We start from the raw sequence: 19,107 nt of genomic DNA on the forward strand, positions 1-19,107 counted from the left end.
GTGGTCATATGAAACACAAATGGAGCTGTTTGGCCACAATATGTTTGGAGGAGAAAAGGTGAGGCCTTTAATCCCAGGTGGTGGTAGTATTATGCTCTGGGCCTGTTTTGCTGCCAATGGAACTGCTGCTTTAAATGGGACAATGAAAAAGGAGGATTAGCTCCAAATTCTTCAGGACAATATATTATATTATATATTAGTGTTGATTTGATCAGCAGGCACAGGGAAAAAAAAGCTACATTTTTTAGAATGTGTTTATTTAAAAAAACAAAAAAAATGTTGTACAATAAATTGTATTACGGACAAAATGCAACAACAGCAAATAATTGGGGGACATAATTGCTTGGAGTAACAGCTGCCTTGGTGCGAATATTTTCTTTTCTAGGTATGTGTTAATACAGTAAAAGTATGTTAATGAAGCATATTTGAAGAGGAAGTAAAGCAGAAAAAGACTGACTGTTTTAGGTTGAGTTCATCTGCGAGGAGGAGCTACTGCTGCCGGAGCTTTTTGTCTTCTGCCCTCTAGTGGCGCTGGGCTGCCGCTGCACTCGCTGGCTGGAGGCCTCGCGGCTCTTCTCGCTGTGGCTGGCTGAGGATGTGGGGGCCGCTGATGCTTTGCTTCGTACTGCTGACAGAGGAAAATACAGCTAGAAGGATGCCTGCATGGACGCTACAAGACCAACAAACAGGATGGAACAAATGCTGGTTTCCCACACTATGAAGCATTTTAGGGACATCTAATATGGTATACCGTATTTCCTTGAATTGCCGCCGGGAATATAGTATTTGCCTGCCTAGAATTGCAGCCGGGTCAAACTCGTTTCGCAAAATAATTAGCGCATGCTTGGCACTTCCGCTGGGTCAAATATGAGTCATTAAATGACTCCCGCCTCCTGGTGGTAGAGGGCGCTAGTGATCCTTCTTGCGACTTCCAGTACTGCAGAAGAACGGTGCTGCAGAAGAAAACAAGCAGCAAGCCTGAGCAGCGATCGTTTGCTTGCACTTTTAACATGGAGGATTACATATCTAAAATAAAACAGTTTTCTAAACTGGACTTTCAATCGAAGCAGGAGGTAATAATTAAAGGAATATCTCCAGAGACTTTTAAAACTGAAGAAAGATAAGGAAGACTGATTTGATCAGAAGCAGCTGCAGATGGACATCATTTATAAGTAAAGGTAAGACCATAATAACGTTTTTTTTTATTAAATGTGCTTTTCATGATAAGGTAAGCGCCGGAGTGAGAAGAGGTTTTAAAATAATTTGCGCATGCTTGCCCATCCCGCATGCTTTTGGTAAGCGCAGGAGTGAGAAGAGGTTTTAAATTAATTAGCGCCCCGGCGGCTATTCAAGGAAATACGGTAGTAATGTTACAGTTCACTTCTTATTTCTTTTTACTTTCACCTTAATATGTCATCAACTGTAGAGTTCCCTAAAAAAAATCAAATAAAAATGTCAAGTGTAGGGTTCACCTAAAATGATGTTCTAGAACATGTCCAGCCACTGCAGAGACGAGTCATTGCGTCACACACTTTCCTCAACAGAGGAAGGAGTCTACACCAGTTACATTGCAACGAGTCATTACGTCACACACTTTCCTCAGCAGAGGAAGGAGTCTACACCAGTTACATTGCAACGAGTCATTACGTCACACACTTTCCTCAGCAGAGGAAGGAGTCTACACCAGTTACATTGCAACGAGTCATTACGTCACACACTTTCATCAGCAGAGGAAGGAGTCTACACCAGTTACATTGCAACGAGTCATTACGTCACACACTTTCCTCAACAGAGGAAGGAGTCTACACCAGTTACATTGAAACAAGTCATAACGTCACACACTTTCCTCAACAGAGGAAGGAGTCTACACCAGTTACATTGAAACAAGTCATAACGTCACACACTTTCCTCAACAGAGGAAGGAGTCTACACCAGTTACATTGAAAAGTTATTACTTGTATCACCTGACTTCTTAATGGGCGCTGACAAGTCATTGCAAGAGGTAGTCAGTGTAAGTTTTGGTTATTCAATTCTCTTTTCAAAACTGGGAATTATAAAACCAAAAAAAACTGATTGGTTTATTGGGAATTTCATCTTGAAATACAAACAATTAAAAAAACAAATGTGCATTTGGAATTTCAATAGCAATAATTAGATTGTTTTAAAACATCGTTTCACTTCTCTTTATAATAAATACTTAGTACGCAGAAGTGAAAAGCGGACTTGAAACAGATTTGATTTGCTATTTGCGACAGCAGGACTGGAAGTTGACCTTGGTCTGGCCTGCAGTCTAGTCTTGCAGCCTGTCCTGGTCTTTGAACAGCAGGACTGGAAGTTGACCATGGATTGGCCTGCAGGGAGTAACAGTCTAGTCTTGCATCCTGTCCTGGTCTTTAAACAGCAGGACTGGAAGTTGACCATGGACTGGCCTGCAGGGAGTAACAGTCTAGTCTTGCAGCCTGTCCTGGTCTTTGAACAGCAGGACTGGAAGTTGACCATGGACTGGCCTGCAGGGAGTAACAGTCTAGTCTTGCAGCCTGTCCTGGTCTTTGAACAGCAGGACTGGAAGTTGACCATGGACTGGCCTGCAGGGAGTAACAGTCTAGTCTTGCAGCCTGTCCTGGTCTTTGAACAGCAGGACTGGAAGTTGACCATGGATTGGCCTGCAGGGAGTAACAGTCTAGTCTTGCAGCCTGTCCTGGTCTTTGAACAGCAGGACTGGAAGTTGACCATGGACTGGCCTGCAGGGAGTAACAGTCTAGTCTTGCAGCCTGTCCTGGTCTTTGAACAGCAGGACTGGAAGTTGACCATGGACTGGCCTGCAGGGAGTAACAGTCTAGTCTTGCAGCCTGTCCTGGTCTTTAAACAGCAGGACTGGAAGTTGACCATGGACTGGCCTGCAGGGAGTAACAGTCTAGTCTTGCATCCTGTCCTGGTCTTTAAACAGCAGGACTGGAAGTTGACCATGGACTGGCCTGCAGGGAGTAACAGTCTAGTCTTGCAGCCTGTCCTGGTCTTTGAACAGCAGGACTGGAAGTTGACCATGGACTGGCCTGCAGGGAGTAACTGTCTAGTCTTGCAGCCTGTCCTGGTCTTTGAACAGCAGGACTGGAAGTTGACCATGGACTGGCCTGCAGGGAGTAACAGTCTAGTCTTGCATCCTGTCCTGGTCTTTAAACAGCAGGACTGGAAGTTGACCATGGACTGGCCTGCAGGGAGTAACAGTCTAGTCTTGCAGCCTGTCCTGGTCTTTGAACAGCAGGACTGGAAGTTGACCATGGACTGGCCTGCAGGGAGTAACAGTCTAGTCTTGCAGCCTGTCCTGGTCTTTGAACAGCAACGTGTTGCATTATGTAAAACTAGTGCTGTCAGCGGATTATGATCTTAATCACACTTGAGGACTTGGATTCGTGGCAGTAAATGACTTGCTTACATAACCTAAAATAAAGAATCCTTAAATACTATCTAAGTCACCATTCCAGGTTACAGACACAATATTACCTGCTCACAGATGCTACCTGCTGGATGTGTGAGCACACTGCAGCTAGTCCTAGGCCGTCCCACGCTTTAATGCTTCAGTGGCACGCAGGATTCTCACAGGAATGAGGCGGCACTACTAAATGACTGCACATGCAGAGATGCAAACACGGACATGCACGATGCTAAATCAAGTCATGAGACAAAAGCGTGCAAGACGTTGGGGGGGATAGACGAGGGGGACCTTGAGAGTTAACATCTTGGGGGCCGTAGACCACAATCTTAGTGCTGACCCTCGCGGCCCTGGGGCCCGACGCTGCAGGAAGCTTTGGGCTCCTCCCAGAGAGCGAACACTCGTCTTGTGGAGGAACATTGGAACATGGAGGTGGATTCCAGCAGGAGAAAGATGGAGGTTAGTAAGCATGGAGCCATGTTGGGGAATATTCCAGTGAGAAACATTAGTAGCAGCAAAGTGGAAGGAAATATTTACAGTCCTTCAATAGGACGACAACAACTCTTTTCAATTGGCACACCAGGAAAGCTCATTGGTGATGTGTTCATGTTCCAACCATGAGACAAATGACATGTGATGTCATCGCTCGCGCTTATCCAAACATGCGTGACCAGGGGAAACTAAGACAACAACAACTTCCTCCATTGTTCCACTTCATAGAGAGATGGAGTGAAACATGGCTGTAACCTTCATTGCAGACAACTTTCAGCAGTAAACCATTTTGTCCTTATTAGGGATGTCCGATAATGGCTTTTTGACGATATCCGATATTGTCCAACTCTTTAATTACCGATACCGATATCAACCGATACCGATATCAAGCGATATATGCAGTCGTGGAATTAACACATTATTATGCCTAATTTGGACAACCAGGTATGGTGAAGATAAGGTACTTTTTTTTAAAATTAGTAAAATAAGATAAATAAATTAAAAACATTTTCTTGAATAAAAAAGAAAGTACAACCATATAAAAACAGTTACATAGAAACTAGTAATGAATGAAAATTAGTAAAATGAAGTGTTAAAGGCCTACTGAAAGCCACTACTACCGACCACGCAGTCTGATAGTTTATATATCAATGATGAAATCTTAACATTATAACACATGCCAATACGGCCGGGTTAACTTATAAAGTGACATTTTAAATTTGCCGCTAAACTTCCGGTTGGAAACGCCTCTGAGGATGACGTATGCGCGTGACGTGGCCCGGCGAACACGGGTATGCCTTCCACATTGAAGCCAATACGAAAAAGCTCTGTTTTCATTTCATAATTCCACAGTATTCTGGACATCTGTGTTCGTGAATCTGTTTCAATCATGTTCATTGCATTATGGAGAAGGAAGCTGAGCAAGCAAAGAAGAAAGTTGTCGGTGCGAAATGGACGTATTTTTCGAACGTAGTCAGCCACAACAGTACACAGCCGGCGCTTCTTTGTTTACATTCCCGAAAGATGCAGTCAAGATGGAAGAACTCGGATAACAGAGACTCTAACCAGGAGGACTTTTGATTTGGATACACAGACGCCTGTAGAGAACTGGGACAACACAGACTCTTACCAGGATTACTTTGATTTGGATGACAAAGACGCAGACGTGCTACTGTGAGTATGCAGCTTTGGCTTTTTTTTGCGTATGTACGTAACTTTTTAAAAATATATAAGCTTTATGAACCTTGGGTTAGGTGAACGGTCTTTTGGGCTGAGTGATTGTGTGTGTTGATCAGGTGTTTGAATTGTATTGGCGTGTTCTATGGAGCTAGGAGCTAGCAGAGGAGCTAGGAGCTAGCATAACACGTACCGTACGGTACGTGCGCGTCACGTACGTAACTTTTTAAAAATATATAAGCTTTATGAACCTTGGGTTAGGTGAACGGTCTTTTGGGCTGAGTGATTGTGTGTGTTGATCAGGTGTTTGAATTGTATTGGCGTGTTCTATGGAGCTAGGAGCTAGCAGAGGAGCTAGGAGCTAGCATAACAAACACGCAGGTGTTATTATGCAGGATTAATTTGTGGCATATTAAATATAAGCCTGGTTGTGTTGTGGCTAATAGAGTATATATATGTCTTGTGTTTATTTACTGTTGTAGTCATTCCCAGCTGAATATCAGGTACCGTGAGTATGCAGCCTTGGCTGCTAAACATTCGATAACTTGACGTATGTGCGCGTCACGTACGTAACTTTTTAAAAATATATAAGCTTTATGAACCTTGGGTTAGGTAAACGGTCTTTTGGGCTGAGTGATTGTGTGTGTTGATCAGGTGTTTGAATTGTATTGGCGTGTTCTATGGAGCTAGGAGCTAGCAGAGGAGCTAGGAGCTAGCATAACAAACACGCAGGTGTTTTTATGCAGGATTAATTTGTGGCATATTAAATATAAGCCTGGTTGTGTTGTGGCTAATAGAGTATATATATGTCTTGTGTTTATTTACTGTTGTAGTCATTCCCAGCTGAATATCAGGTCACCCCCGGCTCTCACAGCATCTTCCCTATCTGAATAGCTTCAACTCCCCACTAGTCCTTCACTTGCACTTTACTCATCCACAAATCTTTCATCCTCGCTCAAATTAATGGGGAAATTGTCGCTTTCTCGGTCCGAATCTCTCTCACTTCATGCGGCCATCATTGTAAACAATAGGGAACTTTGCGTATATGTTCAACTGACTACGTCACGCTACTTCCGGTAGGTGCAAGCCTTTTTTTTATCAGATACCAAAAGTTGCAATCTTTATCGTCGTTGTTCTATACTAAATCCTTTCAGCAAAAATATGGCAATATCGCGAAATGATCAAGTATGACACATAGAATAGATCTGCTATCCCCGTTTAAATAAAAAAAATTCATTTCAGTAGGCCTTTAAAGGTTAGTACTATTAGTGGAGCAGCAGCACGCACAATCATGTGTGCTTACGGACTGTATCCCTTGCAGACTGTATTGATATATATTGATATATAATGTAGGAAGCAGAATATTAATAACAGAAAGAAACAACCCTTTTGTGTGAATGAGTGTAGATGGGGGAGGGAGGTTTTTTGGGTTGGTGCACTAATTGTAAGTGTATCTTGTGTTTTTTATGTGGATTTAATAAAAAATAAAAAAATAAAAAACCGATACCGATAATAAAAAAAACGATACCGATAATTTCCGATATTACATTTTAATGCATTTATCGGACATCTCTAGTCCTTATCCTTATTTCTTCTTATCAGCACGTTACCTGCCCGTGCTCTCAAATGGACATTGCGTGTGTTTGTATCGACCCATTGAGCAGCACAGTAATGCTGTCAATAATAGTATTATATCTTTATTGTTAGTTAAGACGTGCCTAAAAATATATCAAGCTGAATTTACAAAGCTGAGCCACTGAAAGGCGTACGTGTCATAGTCGACTATCGATTAGCTAGGGCTAGGCCATGTTGATGAAAAATCTATCACAATACAAGTGTTTCATATCGGTCAATATCAATCATTGTTGATATTTTCATGATCTATCCAAAAAAAGGAGCAGGAAAAAAAACATTTCTTTATGAAATGTAACTTCCTCTGATTATAATGCCTCAGCAGAAAGGAAATGTCAACACAAGCGTGGAAAACAAACAATGTCAACAAAATAGTCAAATCACATTGAACATTTAACAATAATCTCTTAAAATGAAGGTGCAAAAATAAGGAATATGTAAGAAACGCATCATAAAGTGTAAGAAAATAGTGTGGAAATGTAAACATAGAAACCTGAGAAGAACTACTTTCTGCAGGTTTAGTGGCAGGAAGTTACAGCTGTGCTCTAAAGGGTGAGCGCAGCTAAGGTGGTGTGGTATTAAATCATGTACAGACCACATTGGTCTGACTACGGTCCGTTTGAAAACAAAATTGCCAAAAAGTGCCAAACTGTCCAGGTGACTTTTCCTCTTTTATCCACAATTTCTCCATTTTGACTTTCTCTTCTCACTCATGCAAAGAATCACCTGGCAGACAACAAGATGGTGCAACCAAACTTGATAGTTGATACTGTTACCTGATTGGCTGTTGGTGTGTCCCTCCCACTGGTCAGTCATCACTTCCTGTGTTGCTGGCTTAAATTGTGTTTTTATTCATGCACCTAACCTTGCGTTGCTGGGGATGATGTTTGATAAGAAATGATCGAGTTCGAGCCCATTATCGAATCCTCTTATCGGACCGATTCCTTATCGATTCTCTAATCGAATCCAGATAGGTTGTTGTATATGGAAAAAAAAACAATATTTGGTTTAACAAAAGCTCACTTTTATTTTATAAGAAAAAAATGAAATAAAATAAATAAATAAATATGGACTGTTACCCCCTAAAAAAATAAAAAATATTGACTTTTGTTACTCAAAGTATATTAAGTGGGATTTTTCAGAAAAGCAAATATATACAGTAACACAAAAACAAGCTGTCTCTGTGATCACTATAGGTGTATAAATAATAATATAGTGTTAAATAAAATCAGTCCCTTGGGCACAAAACTGAAAATAATACAGCTCTCCAAAAAGTGCACTTCTGCTGCTATTGGAACATACTAAGTACACACACTATGACACTAAGAACACCACAGTCATCAATCAACAATTCTTCCTCCTTTACATGAGAGTGAAGCCTGGCAATAATTGCATATTGTCTGTTCTGCCCTCACTATACGTGTTGAGCTTATACATCTTGGCAGGCAGCTAACAAACAATCCAAAGCAGATTCATCCATTTAGGCTCTTTATTGTTGTTGATCTTGCTTTGTCTTTTACTATCTTTACTTTTGTCTTGCACTGGACTGTTATTTTTTTTTTTGAACTGAAATACACACAATGACAAATGTATAAGCTATGTGATTCATACTGAAATGTAATACACAATATGTAAATATTAGCTTCACACAAATATACAGTATTATCATCAAACAAATACTTCTGAGTGTTGAAACTATTTGGATGGTGGGAATACACGACTGGCAGCCATTTGAAGTCCTCAAAACATCCATTGAAACAGTGCACAAAAATCGTTTTTCAATAAACATCTTAGTATCAAACTTAACCACTTTCCACCTTAATATTGAGTTACATAAACAAGTTAAACAGTTTACTTACACACTTATCTTTTCCAAGGCTTGTAAGAGCTAACACAACTTGTCTACTTCTCAATTGTCTCAACCCGGAAGTGGCCAAACTAATGACGCGTAGTATTTTCATATGGCCACAAGGTGTCAGTAAGAGTCTACAATCAAATGGGCATAACATTGCAGGTCCCAGAGGGCATTTCCTGTACGTGGGAAGGGATTGGAATAAAGAACCAACTCTTTTTCTTTACTATAGTGGCCTCGATAACGGAAACCGGTTCTCAAAAAGGGATTAGAGTCCATGGAATCGGTTCTTTTCTTATCGAACAACCGTGAGAACCGATTTCGAACATCATCCCTATGCGTCACCGGTTTCTTCCGACGGGAAAAAAATTAATGCTTTATGGAACACATTTTTTATTGATATGGATTACGTGTCTATCCCTATATATCTTGATCGCCCAGCCCCACAATAAGCTAGTCAGTGACTGTGTTATTGCAGCCCTACATGCTAATGTAATATCAAAGTACTGTGCTTTATTAGGAGTTCAAACACTTACCTCTGGCCTCTGCCGTCGCAGGGGGGACCCCGGGGCCGTGGGAGGTGCTTGCACAGTCCCCGCTGCTACTCTCGGGGAACTTCTGGCCTGCAGACATGGCCTTCAAAGTCTCAAAGACGGCTTGCGGGGCCACGTTCATCTTCAGCAAGTCCACCATGATCCTAGAGACCAACCACATCATCAGTTGTCTCACGTCGTCATCATCGTGGCACTCACTTGAACACCTCCTGGTCCACACTGATGCCTGCAGCCTGGCTCAGTTCAAACAGCTCACTGTCCTCCGCGTTCAAGACCTTCTTCTTCTTCATGGAGTACTGATGCACGTTGCTGGTGACCACCAGCGCAGGATTGTCCGAGGCCGGGTGGCCTGCTTGCTGGGACATTGCTACGGTTTCTTTGTTACTGCACACACACGCACACACGCACACACAAACACGCGTGAAACCATAAGAATTACGGTACATGGAAACTAGGGGTGTAACGGTACCGCAGTATTTTGGTATCAAAATCATGACAATAGTACTGAGACGTGTGAAGGTATACAATGAAAACTTGGTCAGTGCAGTTTTTTGCTGGCACTTTTGAATTAGCCGATCGGGAAGTAGACTACTTCTCCCCAAATTCCCTCCGCGTAGCGCGACGTCCACGTTTGAGAGGTCGTAAAGGAGGGAGAAAGGATTGTTTGAGAGGACATTTCCTGAAGTATTCATTCAAATCTATCCATAACATTTCATGTCGCTAGCACAGACAAACCTCTTTGGTATGTGTACTTCGTCCAGAGCGTTACCAAGACGACACATAAAGCCGCTAGCAAGTTGTGATGTTTCAACTCACATTTTTTTCCAAATAATTTGTTATCAGTTGTTAGCCATGTTTCAAGTAGGAAATGTGCCACGCAAGTAAAAAACACAATTATTATGAGAAGCTACTCGATAAACCACCACCTGGAAAATATATTTGATACCAAGCATCAATTTGTGAGTTATTTATGTTATTAAACGTTAAATTGCCAGCTAACTTTTCTGAGAATCAGCATTTAGGATGTCCACTACAGAGGACACTGTTGTTTGAAGTTAAAAGTTGAAAGACACTAACATGAACATGGTTGTTTTACATACTGGATGTTAATATTGTCAGTTCAAAGACCATTAACTGAAAGTATATTTCAAATAAAATGAATATATACATTATATACAGTAATGGCCAAACATATATGCAGCACTTCTCCCAGAAGATTGTTGTAATGACAAATGACATGTTTATTTCTGTTGTTTGCATTGGAACAACACAAAAAAAGCCAAATCTGATATTATTTTACACAGAACTCCAAAAATGGAGTGGACAAAATGATTGACACACTCAACTTAATATTTGGTAGCACACCCTTTGGAAAAAAGAAGTGAATCGAATGTAAGCTGTAAGCATCAATGAGTTTCTTCCACCTTGCTATTGGAATTTTGGACCGCTCTTCTTTTGCAAACTGCTTCAGGTCTCTCAGAATTCAACTTCTCCCAACTGCTGTTTTTAGATGTCTCCACAGATGTTCTATAGGATTTAGATCTGGACTCATTGATGGCCACTTCACAACTCTCCAGCGCTTCGTCTTAAGCCATTTGTGTGCTTTTTGAAGTATGCTTTGTCCTGCTGGAAGACCCACGACCTCTGATGGAGACCCAGCTTTCTGACACCGGGCCCTACTTTATGCCCCAAAATTCTTTGGTAGTCCTCAGATTTCATGATGCCATGCACACAGTCAAGGCATCCGCTACCAGACGCAGCAAAACATCAGTGAACCTCCACCATGTTTGACTGTAGGTATGGTGTTCTTTACTTTGAAGGCCTCATTTTGTTTTTCTGTAAACAGTGTGATGATGTGTTTTCCCAAAAAGCTCCACTTTAGTCTCATCTGTCCACAGGACCTTCTCCAAGAAGGATGTTGGCTTCCTCAGGTAAGTTTTTGCAAACTCCAGTCTTGCTGTTTTATGTCTCTGTGTCAGCAGCAGGGTCCTCCTGGGTCTCCTACCATAGCATCCCTTTTCATTGAGATGATAGTGCGAGCTGACACTGTTGTACCCTGTGTCTGCAAGTCAGCTTGAAGTTGTTTGATCCAGGTTCTTTATCCACAATTCTAACAATCCTTCGTTCATCAATTGTTCTCTTCTGTCCACGTCCAGGGAGGTTAGCTACAGTGCCATGGGCTTTAAACATCTTAATGACACAGTAGACACAGGAACATTTAGATCTCTGGAGATGGACTTGTAGCCTTAAGATTGTCCATGCTTTTCCACAATCTTGCTTCTCAAATCTTCTTTCTTTTCTCCGTGCTCAGTGTGATACACCCAACACAAAGGTTGAGTCAACTTTTCTCCATTTGAACTGGCTGCAGGTGTGATTTCTGTATTGCCAGCACCTGCTACTTGCTACAGGTGACTTTCATTACAAATTAAAGGAGCATCCAATGCTTAGAATACAACTATTTCTTGCCATTTTGAAACGGTGCCAATTAGTCCATTTTTGGAGATATGTGTAAAATAATATCATATTTGGCTTTTTGGTGTTTTGTTCCAATGCAAACAACAGAAGTAAACATGTGAATACCAAAGCATTTGCCATTTCATCCATTTTCTGGGGAGAAGTGCAGGGGTGACAATATTTGTGGCCATGACTGTATATGTATATATATATATATATTTATATACAAACCCCGTTGGGAAATGGTGTTAGATGTAAATATAAACAGAATACAATGATTTGCAAATCATTTTCAAGCCATATTCAGTTGAATATGCTACAAAGACAACATATTTCATGTTCAAACTCATAAACATTTTTTTTGTGCAAATAATCATTAACTTTATAATTTGATGGCAGCAACACGTGACAAAGAAGTTGGGAAAGGTGGCAATAAATACTGATAAAGTTGAGGAATGCTCATCAAACACTTATTTGGAACATCCCACAGGTGTGCAGGCTAATTGGGAACAGGTGGGTGCCATGATTGGCTATAAAAACAGCTTCCCAAAAAATGCTCAGTCTTTCACAAGAAAGGATGGGGCGAGGTACACCACTTTGTCCACAACTGCGTGAGCAAATAGTCAAACAGTTTAAGAACAACATTTCTCAAAGTGCAATTGCAAGAAATGTAGGGATTTCAACATCTACGCTCCGTAATATCATCAAAAGGTTCAGAGAATGTGTAGAAATCACTGCACGTAAGCAGCATGGCCGGAAACCAACATTGAATGAGCGTGACCTTCCATCCTCAGACGGCACTGTATCAAAAACCGACATCAGTGTGTAAAGGATATCACCACATGGGCTCAGGAACACTTCAGAAACCCACTGTCAGTAACTACAGTTGGTCGCTACATCTGTAAGTGCAAGTTAAAGCTCTACTATGCAAAGCAAAAGCCATTTATCAACAACACCCAGAAACGCCGCCGGCTTCTCTGGGCCCGAGATCATCTAAGATGGACTCATGCAAAGTGGAAAAGTGTTCTGTGGTCTGACGAGTCCACATTTCAAATTGTTTTTGGAAATATTCCACATGGTGTCATCCGGACCAAAGGGGAAGCGAACCATCCAGACTGTTATCGAGGCAAAGTGTAAAAGGCAGCATGTGTGATGGTATGGGGGTGTATTAGTGGCCAAGACATTGGGTAACTTACACATCTGTGAAGGCACCATTAATGCTGAAAGGTACATACAGCTTTTGGAACAACATATGCTGCCATCTAAGCGCCGTCTTTTTCATGGACGCCCCTGCTTATTTCAGCAAGACAATGCCAAGCCACATTCAGCACGTGTTACAACAGCGTGGCTTGGTAAAAAAGAGTGCGGGTACATTCCTGGCCCGCCTGCAGTCCAGACCTGTCTCCCATGGAAAATGTGTGGCGCATTATGAAGCCTAAAATAGGACAGCGGAGACCCCGGACTGTTGAACCACTGAAGCTCGACATAAAACAAGAATGGCAAAGAATTCCACTTTCAAAGCTTCAACAATTAGTCTCCTCAGTTCCCAATCGTTTACTGAGTGTTGTTAAAAGGAAAGGCCATGTAACACAGTGGTGAACATGCCCTTTCCCAACTACTTTGTCACATGTTGCAGCCATGACATTCTAACTTAATTATTATTTGCAAAAAAAAATAAAGTTTATTAGTTTGAACATGAAATATGTTGTCTTTGTAGCATATTCAACTGAATATGGCTTGAAAAGGATTTGCAAATCATTGTATTCACTTTATATTTACATCTAACACCATTTCCCAACTCGTATGGAAACGGGGTTTGTAGTTGTTTGTAGTAATAGTATGATTAGAACATTTGAGTATCATGTCTGTGTTCAATTACAGTAAGTGTGTTTATCCCAAACATTCTTGCCACTTCCTTTTACACACTATAACATGCTTTAAGTCTTTTGTTGGACACATTCCACAATAATATCGTACCATGAGCTCAATATCGTGATAATATCGTACCGTGGGTTAAATACCGTGATAATATTGTACCATGGCCTTAATAACGTGATAATATTGTACCGTGGCCTTAATACCGTGATAATATCGTACCGTGGGTTTAATACCGTGATAATATTGTACCATGGCCTTAATACCGTGATAATATTGTACCATGGCCTTAATACCGTGATAATATTGTACCGTGGCCTTAATACCGTGATAATATTGTACCATGGCCTTAATACCGTGATAATATTGTACCGTGGCCTTAATACCGTGATAATATTGTACCGTGGCCTTAATACCGTGATAATATTGTACCGTGGCCTTAATACCGTGATAATATCGTACCGTGAGCTCAATACCGTGATAATATTGTACCGTGGCCTTAATACCGTGATAATATCGTACCGTGGCCTTAATACCGTGATAATATCGTACCGTGAGCTCAATACCGTGATAATATTGTACCATGGCCTTAATACCGTTATAATATTGTACCGTGGCCTTAATACCGTGATAATATTGTACCGTGGCCTTAATACCGTGATAATATCGTACCGTGAGCTCAATACCGTGATAATAATGTACCTTGGGTTTAATATTGATTGATTGATTGAAACTTTTATTAGTAGATTGCACAGTACAGTACATACTCCATACAATTGACCACTAAATGATAACATTCGAATAAGTTTTTCAACTTGTTTAAGTCAGGGTCCACGTAAATCAATTCATGGTAATACCGTGATAATATCGTACCGTGGGTTTAATACCGTGATAATACGTACCGTGGGCTTAATGCTGTGATAATATTGTACCGTGGGTTTAATACCGTGATAATATCGCACCGTGAGATTGTTATACCAACTGTCACAGCCCAAATGGACAGTATCTGTAATTTGTATGACTTTAATCATGTACACAACTAATGTTAGTCACACATAATATGCGGGACATGTGTTTACTTTACAGAAAGAACAATACAATGTGAGTGATAAATACATACTTAAGAGAAAGAACCGTACAATGTAAACAAATACCTTTAAATAAATACATACTTTAAAGAACGTATAATGTAAACACATACCTTTAAATAAATACATACTTTAAAGAACGTATAATATAAACACATACCTTTAAATAAATACATACTTTAAAGAACGTATAATATAAACACATACCTTTAAATAAATACATACTTTAGTTAAGAACGTATAATATAAACACATACCTTTAAATAAATACATACTTTAGATAAAGAACGTACAATATAAACACAAACCTTTAAATAAATACATACTTTAGATAAAGAACGTACAATATAAACACAAACCTTTAAATAAATACATACTTTAGATAAAGAACGTACAATATAAACACAAACCTTTAAAGCGGCGAGCCAGAAAGAATGTTGTCATCCAGCAGAGCCAGATGAGGCGCGCAGCTATGACGTCATTGAGAAGAGACGGTTACGTTGCATTGTGGGATACGTAGTCCCAAGTATATTTGTGTATTTATTGGAGTGTTTTATGCTCTAAGGAACACAATTCGACACTGAAAACAGAACATACATTGTAAGTCGCCACTCCAATGCTCTGTTTTATCCGAATAATCTCACATATTGTGAAAATACTTGTTTTAAGCAATTCATCTAAGCCTTGTCAGTTGAGTCTACCGATTAGTCCGAGACAAAGCAAATGTATATAGATGCATCTTAGACATGCAACATATCAGGTTAAAGAAGGTGTAAACTTGCCGACATTATGCACACTAAGTGCTCTCACAGCGGAAGTGAAGGAGGACGTCTCTATGGCGCGCGCTCACGAGCCGGAAGTGCAGTTCTCAGCAACTGCCAGCAGGGAGCATGTGAGCTCCATGTGGGCAGCACTCCTGCTTTTTCATTGATTGATTGAGACTTTTATTAGTAGATTGCACAGTGAAGTACATATTCCGTACAATTGACCACTAAATGGTAACACCACAATAAGTTTTTACACTTGTTTAAGTCCACGTTAATCAATTCATGGTATGTGCTCTTGTGGAAAGGACAAAACAACAAACACAATGCAGTTATTTTTGTGCATCGCCCTTTTCACTGCAATTAATCTGATTAGTTATAATGTTAATTATAAAGCATCATAAATATGAATATGTGCATCTGATTAGTTATAATGTTAATTTTTAAGCATCATAAATATAAATATGTGCATAATGCTTCCAAAGTGCCTACATAGAGACTCCCCAGTAGCACTTTGGCATGCTTGCATTGTTGTGTGTTTTAGAGCTGATGGTGCTGCTTGGGATGGACTATATGTCAAGGCTAGTATTGGATTTCCTTTATGCAAGCGTTGTATGCATGAGAGCTGCACAATGACAGAGGTTGAAAGGGTGATGCACTCATACTCAGCAATGTGTGCGAGACAGACAGAGGTTGAAAGAGGGATGCACTCATACTCAGCAATGTGTGCGATACAGAGGTTGAAAGAGGGATGCACTCATACTCAGCAATGTGTGCGATACAGAGGTTGAAAGAGGGATGCACTCATACTCAGCAATGTGTGCGAGACAGAGGTTGAAAGAGGGATGCACTCATACTCAGCAATTTGTGCGATACAGAGGTTGAAAGAGGGATGCACTCATACTCAGCAATGGCGATCAATCGAGATGAGGACGCAGCTTCAATACATTTTCACTTCTCTACAGCTTTTGGCGGATAGAAGAGGATTTACCAAATGGCCGTTTGAAACATCTTTGTGACACAGCAAAGTTCCAGGTAACAATTTGTGTGCAATAAGTGTGTTCAAACCTTCTATTTTATATGTGATTGTATCCTTTAAACATCAGCTGATTGTCCACAAACTTTGTTTACAGTTATATTTATGGCTTGAAAACGGGTCTGTGTGGTGAGAAGACTTGGACCTGGCATTTAGAGGGAGAGTTGAGGAGTAATTACAGTGTAGTGAGTCCACATGGCATTCTCAGAATGGTTATATTGCTGAAAACAGTTTCTGGTTAACCCTCCTCTCTCTCTCTCTCTCTCTCTCTCTCCTTTTTGTGTGCGGGACAGCCTCAAAGATATTACTGTCAAAAGCTTTACCATATAAAAGAAGAACGTTTCACAAGTCGGGTGAGAGGGGGACTCGCCAGTGAGGAGTACTGAGGTAAGGAAGAAGAATTGGAGTTTTACGGCCATTGCAACTGCTTGGTTAATGGTCACACTGTGTAGTTATTGATTAAACACTTTCTGGTCTGCACTGTAGGAACACTGAAAAGATCTACCTGGAGACTGACTTCAGTTATCAACCGGTGCAATATTTGGAAATAATAACGCCAAAATTAAGCGCCTAAGCCTTAAGAGGAGGCCCAGAGCTGCCGTCGGCGATGCGGAGAAAGCACAAAGTGACGTTTCATCCATCCAGTGGCCTTCAGCAGAGTCATCTAGCAGCGATGACACAAGACTACTGGGAATGTCCTCTGCACCCAAGGGCCGCCCTCCTCTTCCTCCACCTCATGGATCCACCGCTGATAAAAATCATTCCAGGAATGATGGACCTCCTGTCACTAGATCTCCATCTTTGCAAAAACAGAACCCAGTGTTGGAGAACCTCAACCTGGAGCAGGAGTTAGCAAGCCACCTTCAGTCTGGTTCCCGCCGTCGACTGGCCAGCTTTGGAGGGGTGAGCTCGCCTGGCTCGCTTTCTCGCTTCACCGGTCTGGGTGCTTATAATGACCCCAACAACAGTAGCAAACCGTCCAGCACAGGTAGCGATATGTACGGACACCTTGGCAGCAGAGGCAGCATAGGTTGCCTCCAGGTGAGCCCGCAGAGCTCCGGAAGAAGTACCCCGGTGACAAGTCCCCAGCAGCTACAGAGTGTCCGGGATCAGATGGTGGTGGCTCTGCAGAAGCTGAGGGAGATGGAGGAACAGGTAAAGATAATCCCTGTCCTCAAGGTGAAGATCTTAGTCCTTCAGGAGGAGAAGAAGAAGCTGGCCTCTCAACTCAAGAACCAAAATAAGGACACAGAGACGAGTACCGACGAAGGTGTTCTCATCAAGGAGAAGCATAACTGCTCCGACTTCAGCGACCTAGATGATGAGATGATGGCACTCGAAAGAGCCATCGAGAGTGGACATTTTCCAGCGTGGCAAGGAAAAAGCCACATGAACGATGGAGATTCTGTAAAAGAAGCAATGGAAAACAACAAAGCACGTAACACAGAACTGGAAAAAGAGGTTGAATCTCAACAACAAATTATTGGCGCTTTAAAGGAGAAGATACGTCACATGGAGGCCGAGTTAAAGGAATCTGCTCTCCAGGTGGAGATGAGTCGTCTGAAACTGGAGCTTCAAGCTGCAGAAGCCAGAAACAGAGCTGATAAAGCCTCCTCTGCCCGGCCGTCCACGGCGAGCAGCAGTACCCAGGCCGGGCCCCAAACTGCCAGCCAGGGGGTGGGCAACCACATCCAGCTCAGAGACGCCAGCACAGGGGACGTGATAGAAGTGAAGAACGTGGCTGTGTCGTGTTGTGGGCCGGACTTGAAGAACATAGGCTCAGGATCCGATCTACCCATGAGCCACTGGGAGGTCAGAGAGCGAGTGGAAACCAAGGAGATGGGTGCAGGAGTCCACATTTCAACAAGCTCTCAAGGAGTCGGGGTGGAGGTGAAGGTTTGTGATGCAGAAAGCAACACAGAAGCATCATGGGAAAATCCGCAGCCTAAGAATTTAAAGTCAGTCGCATGTGGAGATTGTTCTGTTAATGTCATTGTCCGTGAAGCGAAGATCATGGTCTCAAAAGGTGTGGCCACAGATCCAGTCAAAGGGGTCTCTCTTGGACTCACGGCGTCATCCCAGCGCAGCAACACCTCACTCAGCTCCGTGTCTCGCTTCACTAACACCAGACATGCCTTCAACATGGACTCCAGCACCAACACTGTCCTCAAAAGCCAACACAAGCACACCAACACCTCCAAGGCCGCCACCACCAGGACGGTGTCCGTCGGCAGCAGGCTCAAAGACATCAAGGGCATCCCAAAGACACGTACAGTTGGCGTGGGAACGAGCCCACTGGAGGGATATACTCCTAAACAAAATACTCGAGACATTGGTGTTGGGTTTGCTAGCATTTATGAAAACTTCCTGGTGGGACTTAAAACCCAAAACATGGCTTCTGGACCGTCCCATCTGCCCGACCCATTAAAAACGAGAAGTATCGGCGTAGGGGAGGGCAGGATACGGGATCTGTCAGGTCCAAACAGTCAAGAAGTTGCATTGTCCCAGAATAATTCAGAGCTGGACGGTTGCGTAGAAAAAACTCCAAGAGTCCTCAATGAGCGTGGAAATCCTCTCACGGAGGCAGGCTGGATTCACCACAACAACAAGCAGGGGACCAACTCAACACTATCATCCAATGACAAAGGTGGGGTCCAAGCAGGTGGAGAAGTCCATCCATTTGACTCAGGTAAACCACTCATCCATCTAGTAGTAGTAGTAGTATTTGAGCACACCCAAATGGTGTAACTCAAA

The 19,107-nt window shown here is 41.9% G+C and overlaps 2 protein-coding genes across 6 annotated transcripts in view; one reads left to right on the forward strand and one right to left on the reverse strand.

Annotated features, from left to right (window-relative positions):
* Nucleotides 1-253: 253 nt before the first annotated feature.
* LOC133655206 (mitotic-spindle organizing protein 2-like) lies at nucleotides 254-15,379 on the reverse strand. Of its 5 annotated transcripts, none has more exons than XM_062055165.1 (5): nucleotides 14,964-15,379; nucleotides 9,335-9,520; nucleotides 9,119-9,279; nucleotides 3,722-3,835; nucleotides 254-628 (listed from the first exon to the last, which is right to left on the reverse strand). In XM_062055165.1, exons 2-5 carry the CDS (start codon nucleotides 9,499-9,501, stop codon nucleotides 462-464), a joined length of 609 nt encoding a protein of 202 aa, XP_061911149.1. In that variant the 5' UTR covers nucleotides 9,502-9,520; nucleotides 14,964-15,379; the 3' UTR covers nucleotides 254-461. The 5 variants fall into 5 exon arrangements, with proteins under 5 accessions (XP_061911149.1, XP_061911150.1, XP_061911151.1 ...); XM_062055166.1 differs by having other exon boundaries at nucleotides 255-625; XM_062055167.1 differs by having other exon boundaries at nucleotides 255-625; nucleotides 3,771-3,835; nucleotides 14,964-15,378.
* The window catches only part of LOC133656437 (KN motif and ankyrin repeat domain-containing protein 1-like), a 38,413-nt gene continuing 30,225 nt past the window's right edge, over nucleotides 10,920-19,107 (forward strand). Inside the window, exons 1-5 of the mRNA XM_062057516.1 lie at nucleotides 10,920-10,933; nucleotides 11,008-11,067; nucleotides 11,116-11,132; nucleotides 15,366-15,445; nucleotides 16,921-19,042. Coding sequence (XP_061913500.1) covers nucleotides 10,920-10,933; nucleotides 11,008-11,067; nucleotides 11,116-11,132; nucleotides 15,366-15,445; nucleotides 16,921-19,042 — 2,293 coding nt within the window. The remainder of the gene's footprint in view (nucleotides 10,934-11,007; nucleotides 11,068-11,115; nucleotides 11,133-15,365; nucleotides 15,446-16,920; nucleotides 19,043-19,107) is intronic.

The sequence above is a fragment of the Entelurus aequoreus genome, linkage group LG08 (genome assembly GCF_033978785.1).
Source record: "Entelurus aequoreus isolate RoL-2023_Sb linkage group LG08, RoL_Eaeq_v1.1, whole genome shotgun sequence".
Taxonomy (NCBI): Eukaryota; Metazoa; Chordata; class Actinopteri; order Syngnathiformes; family Syngnathidae; genus Entelurus; species Entelurus aequoreus.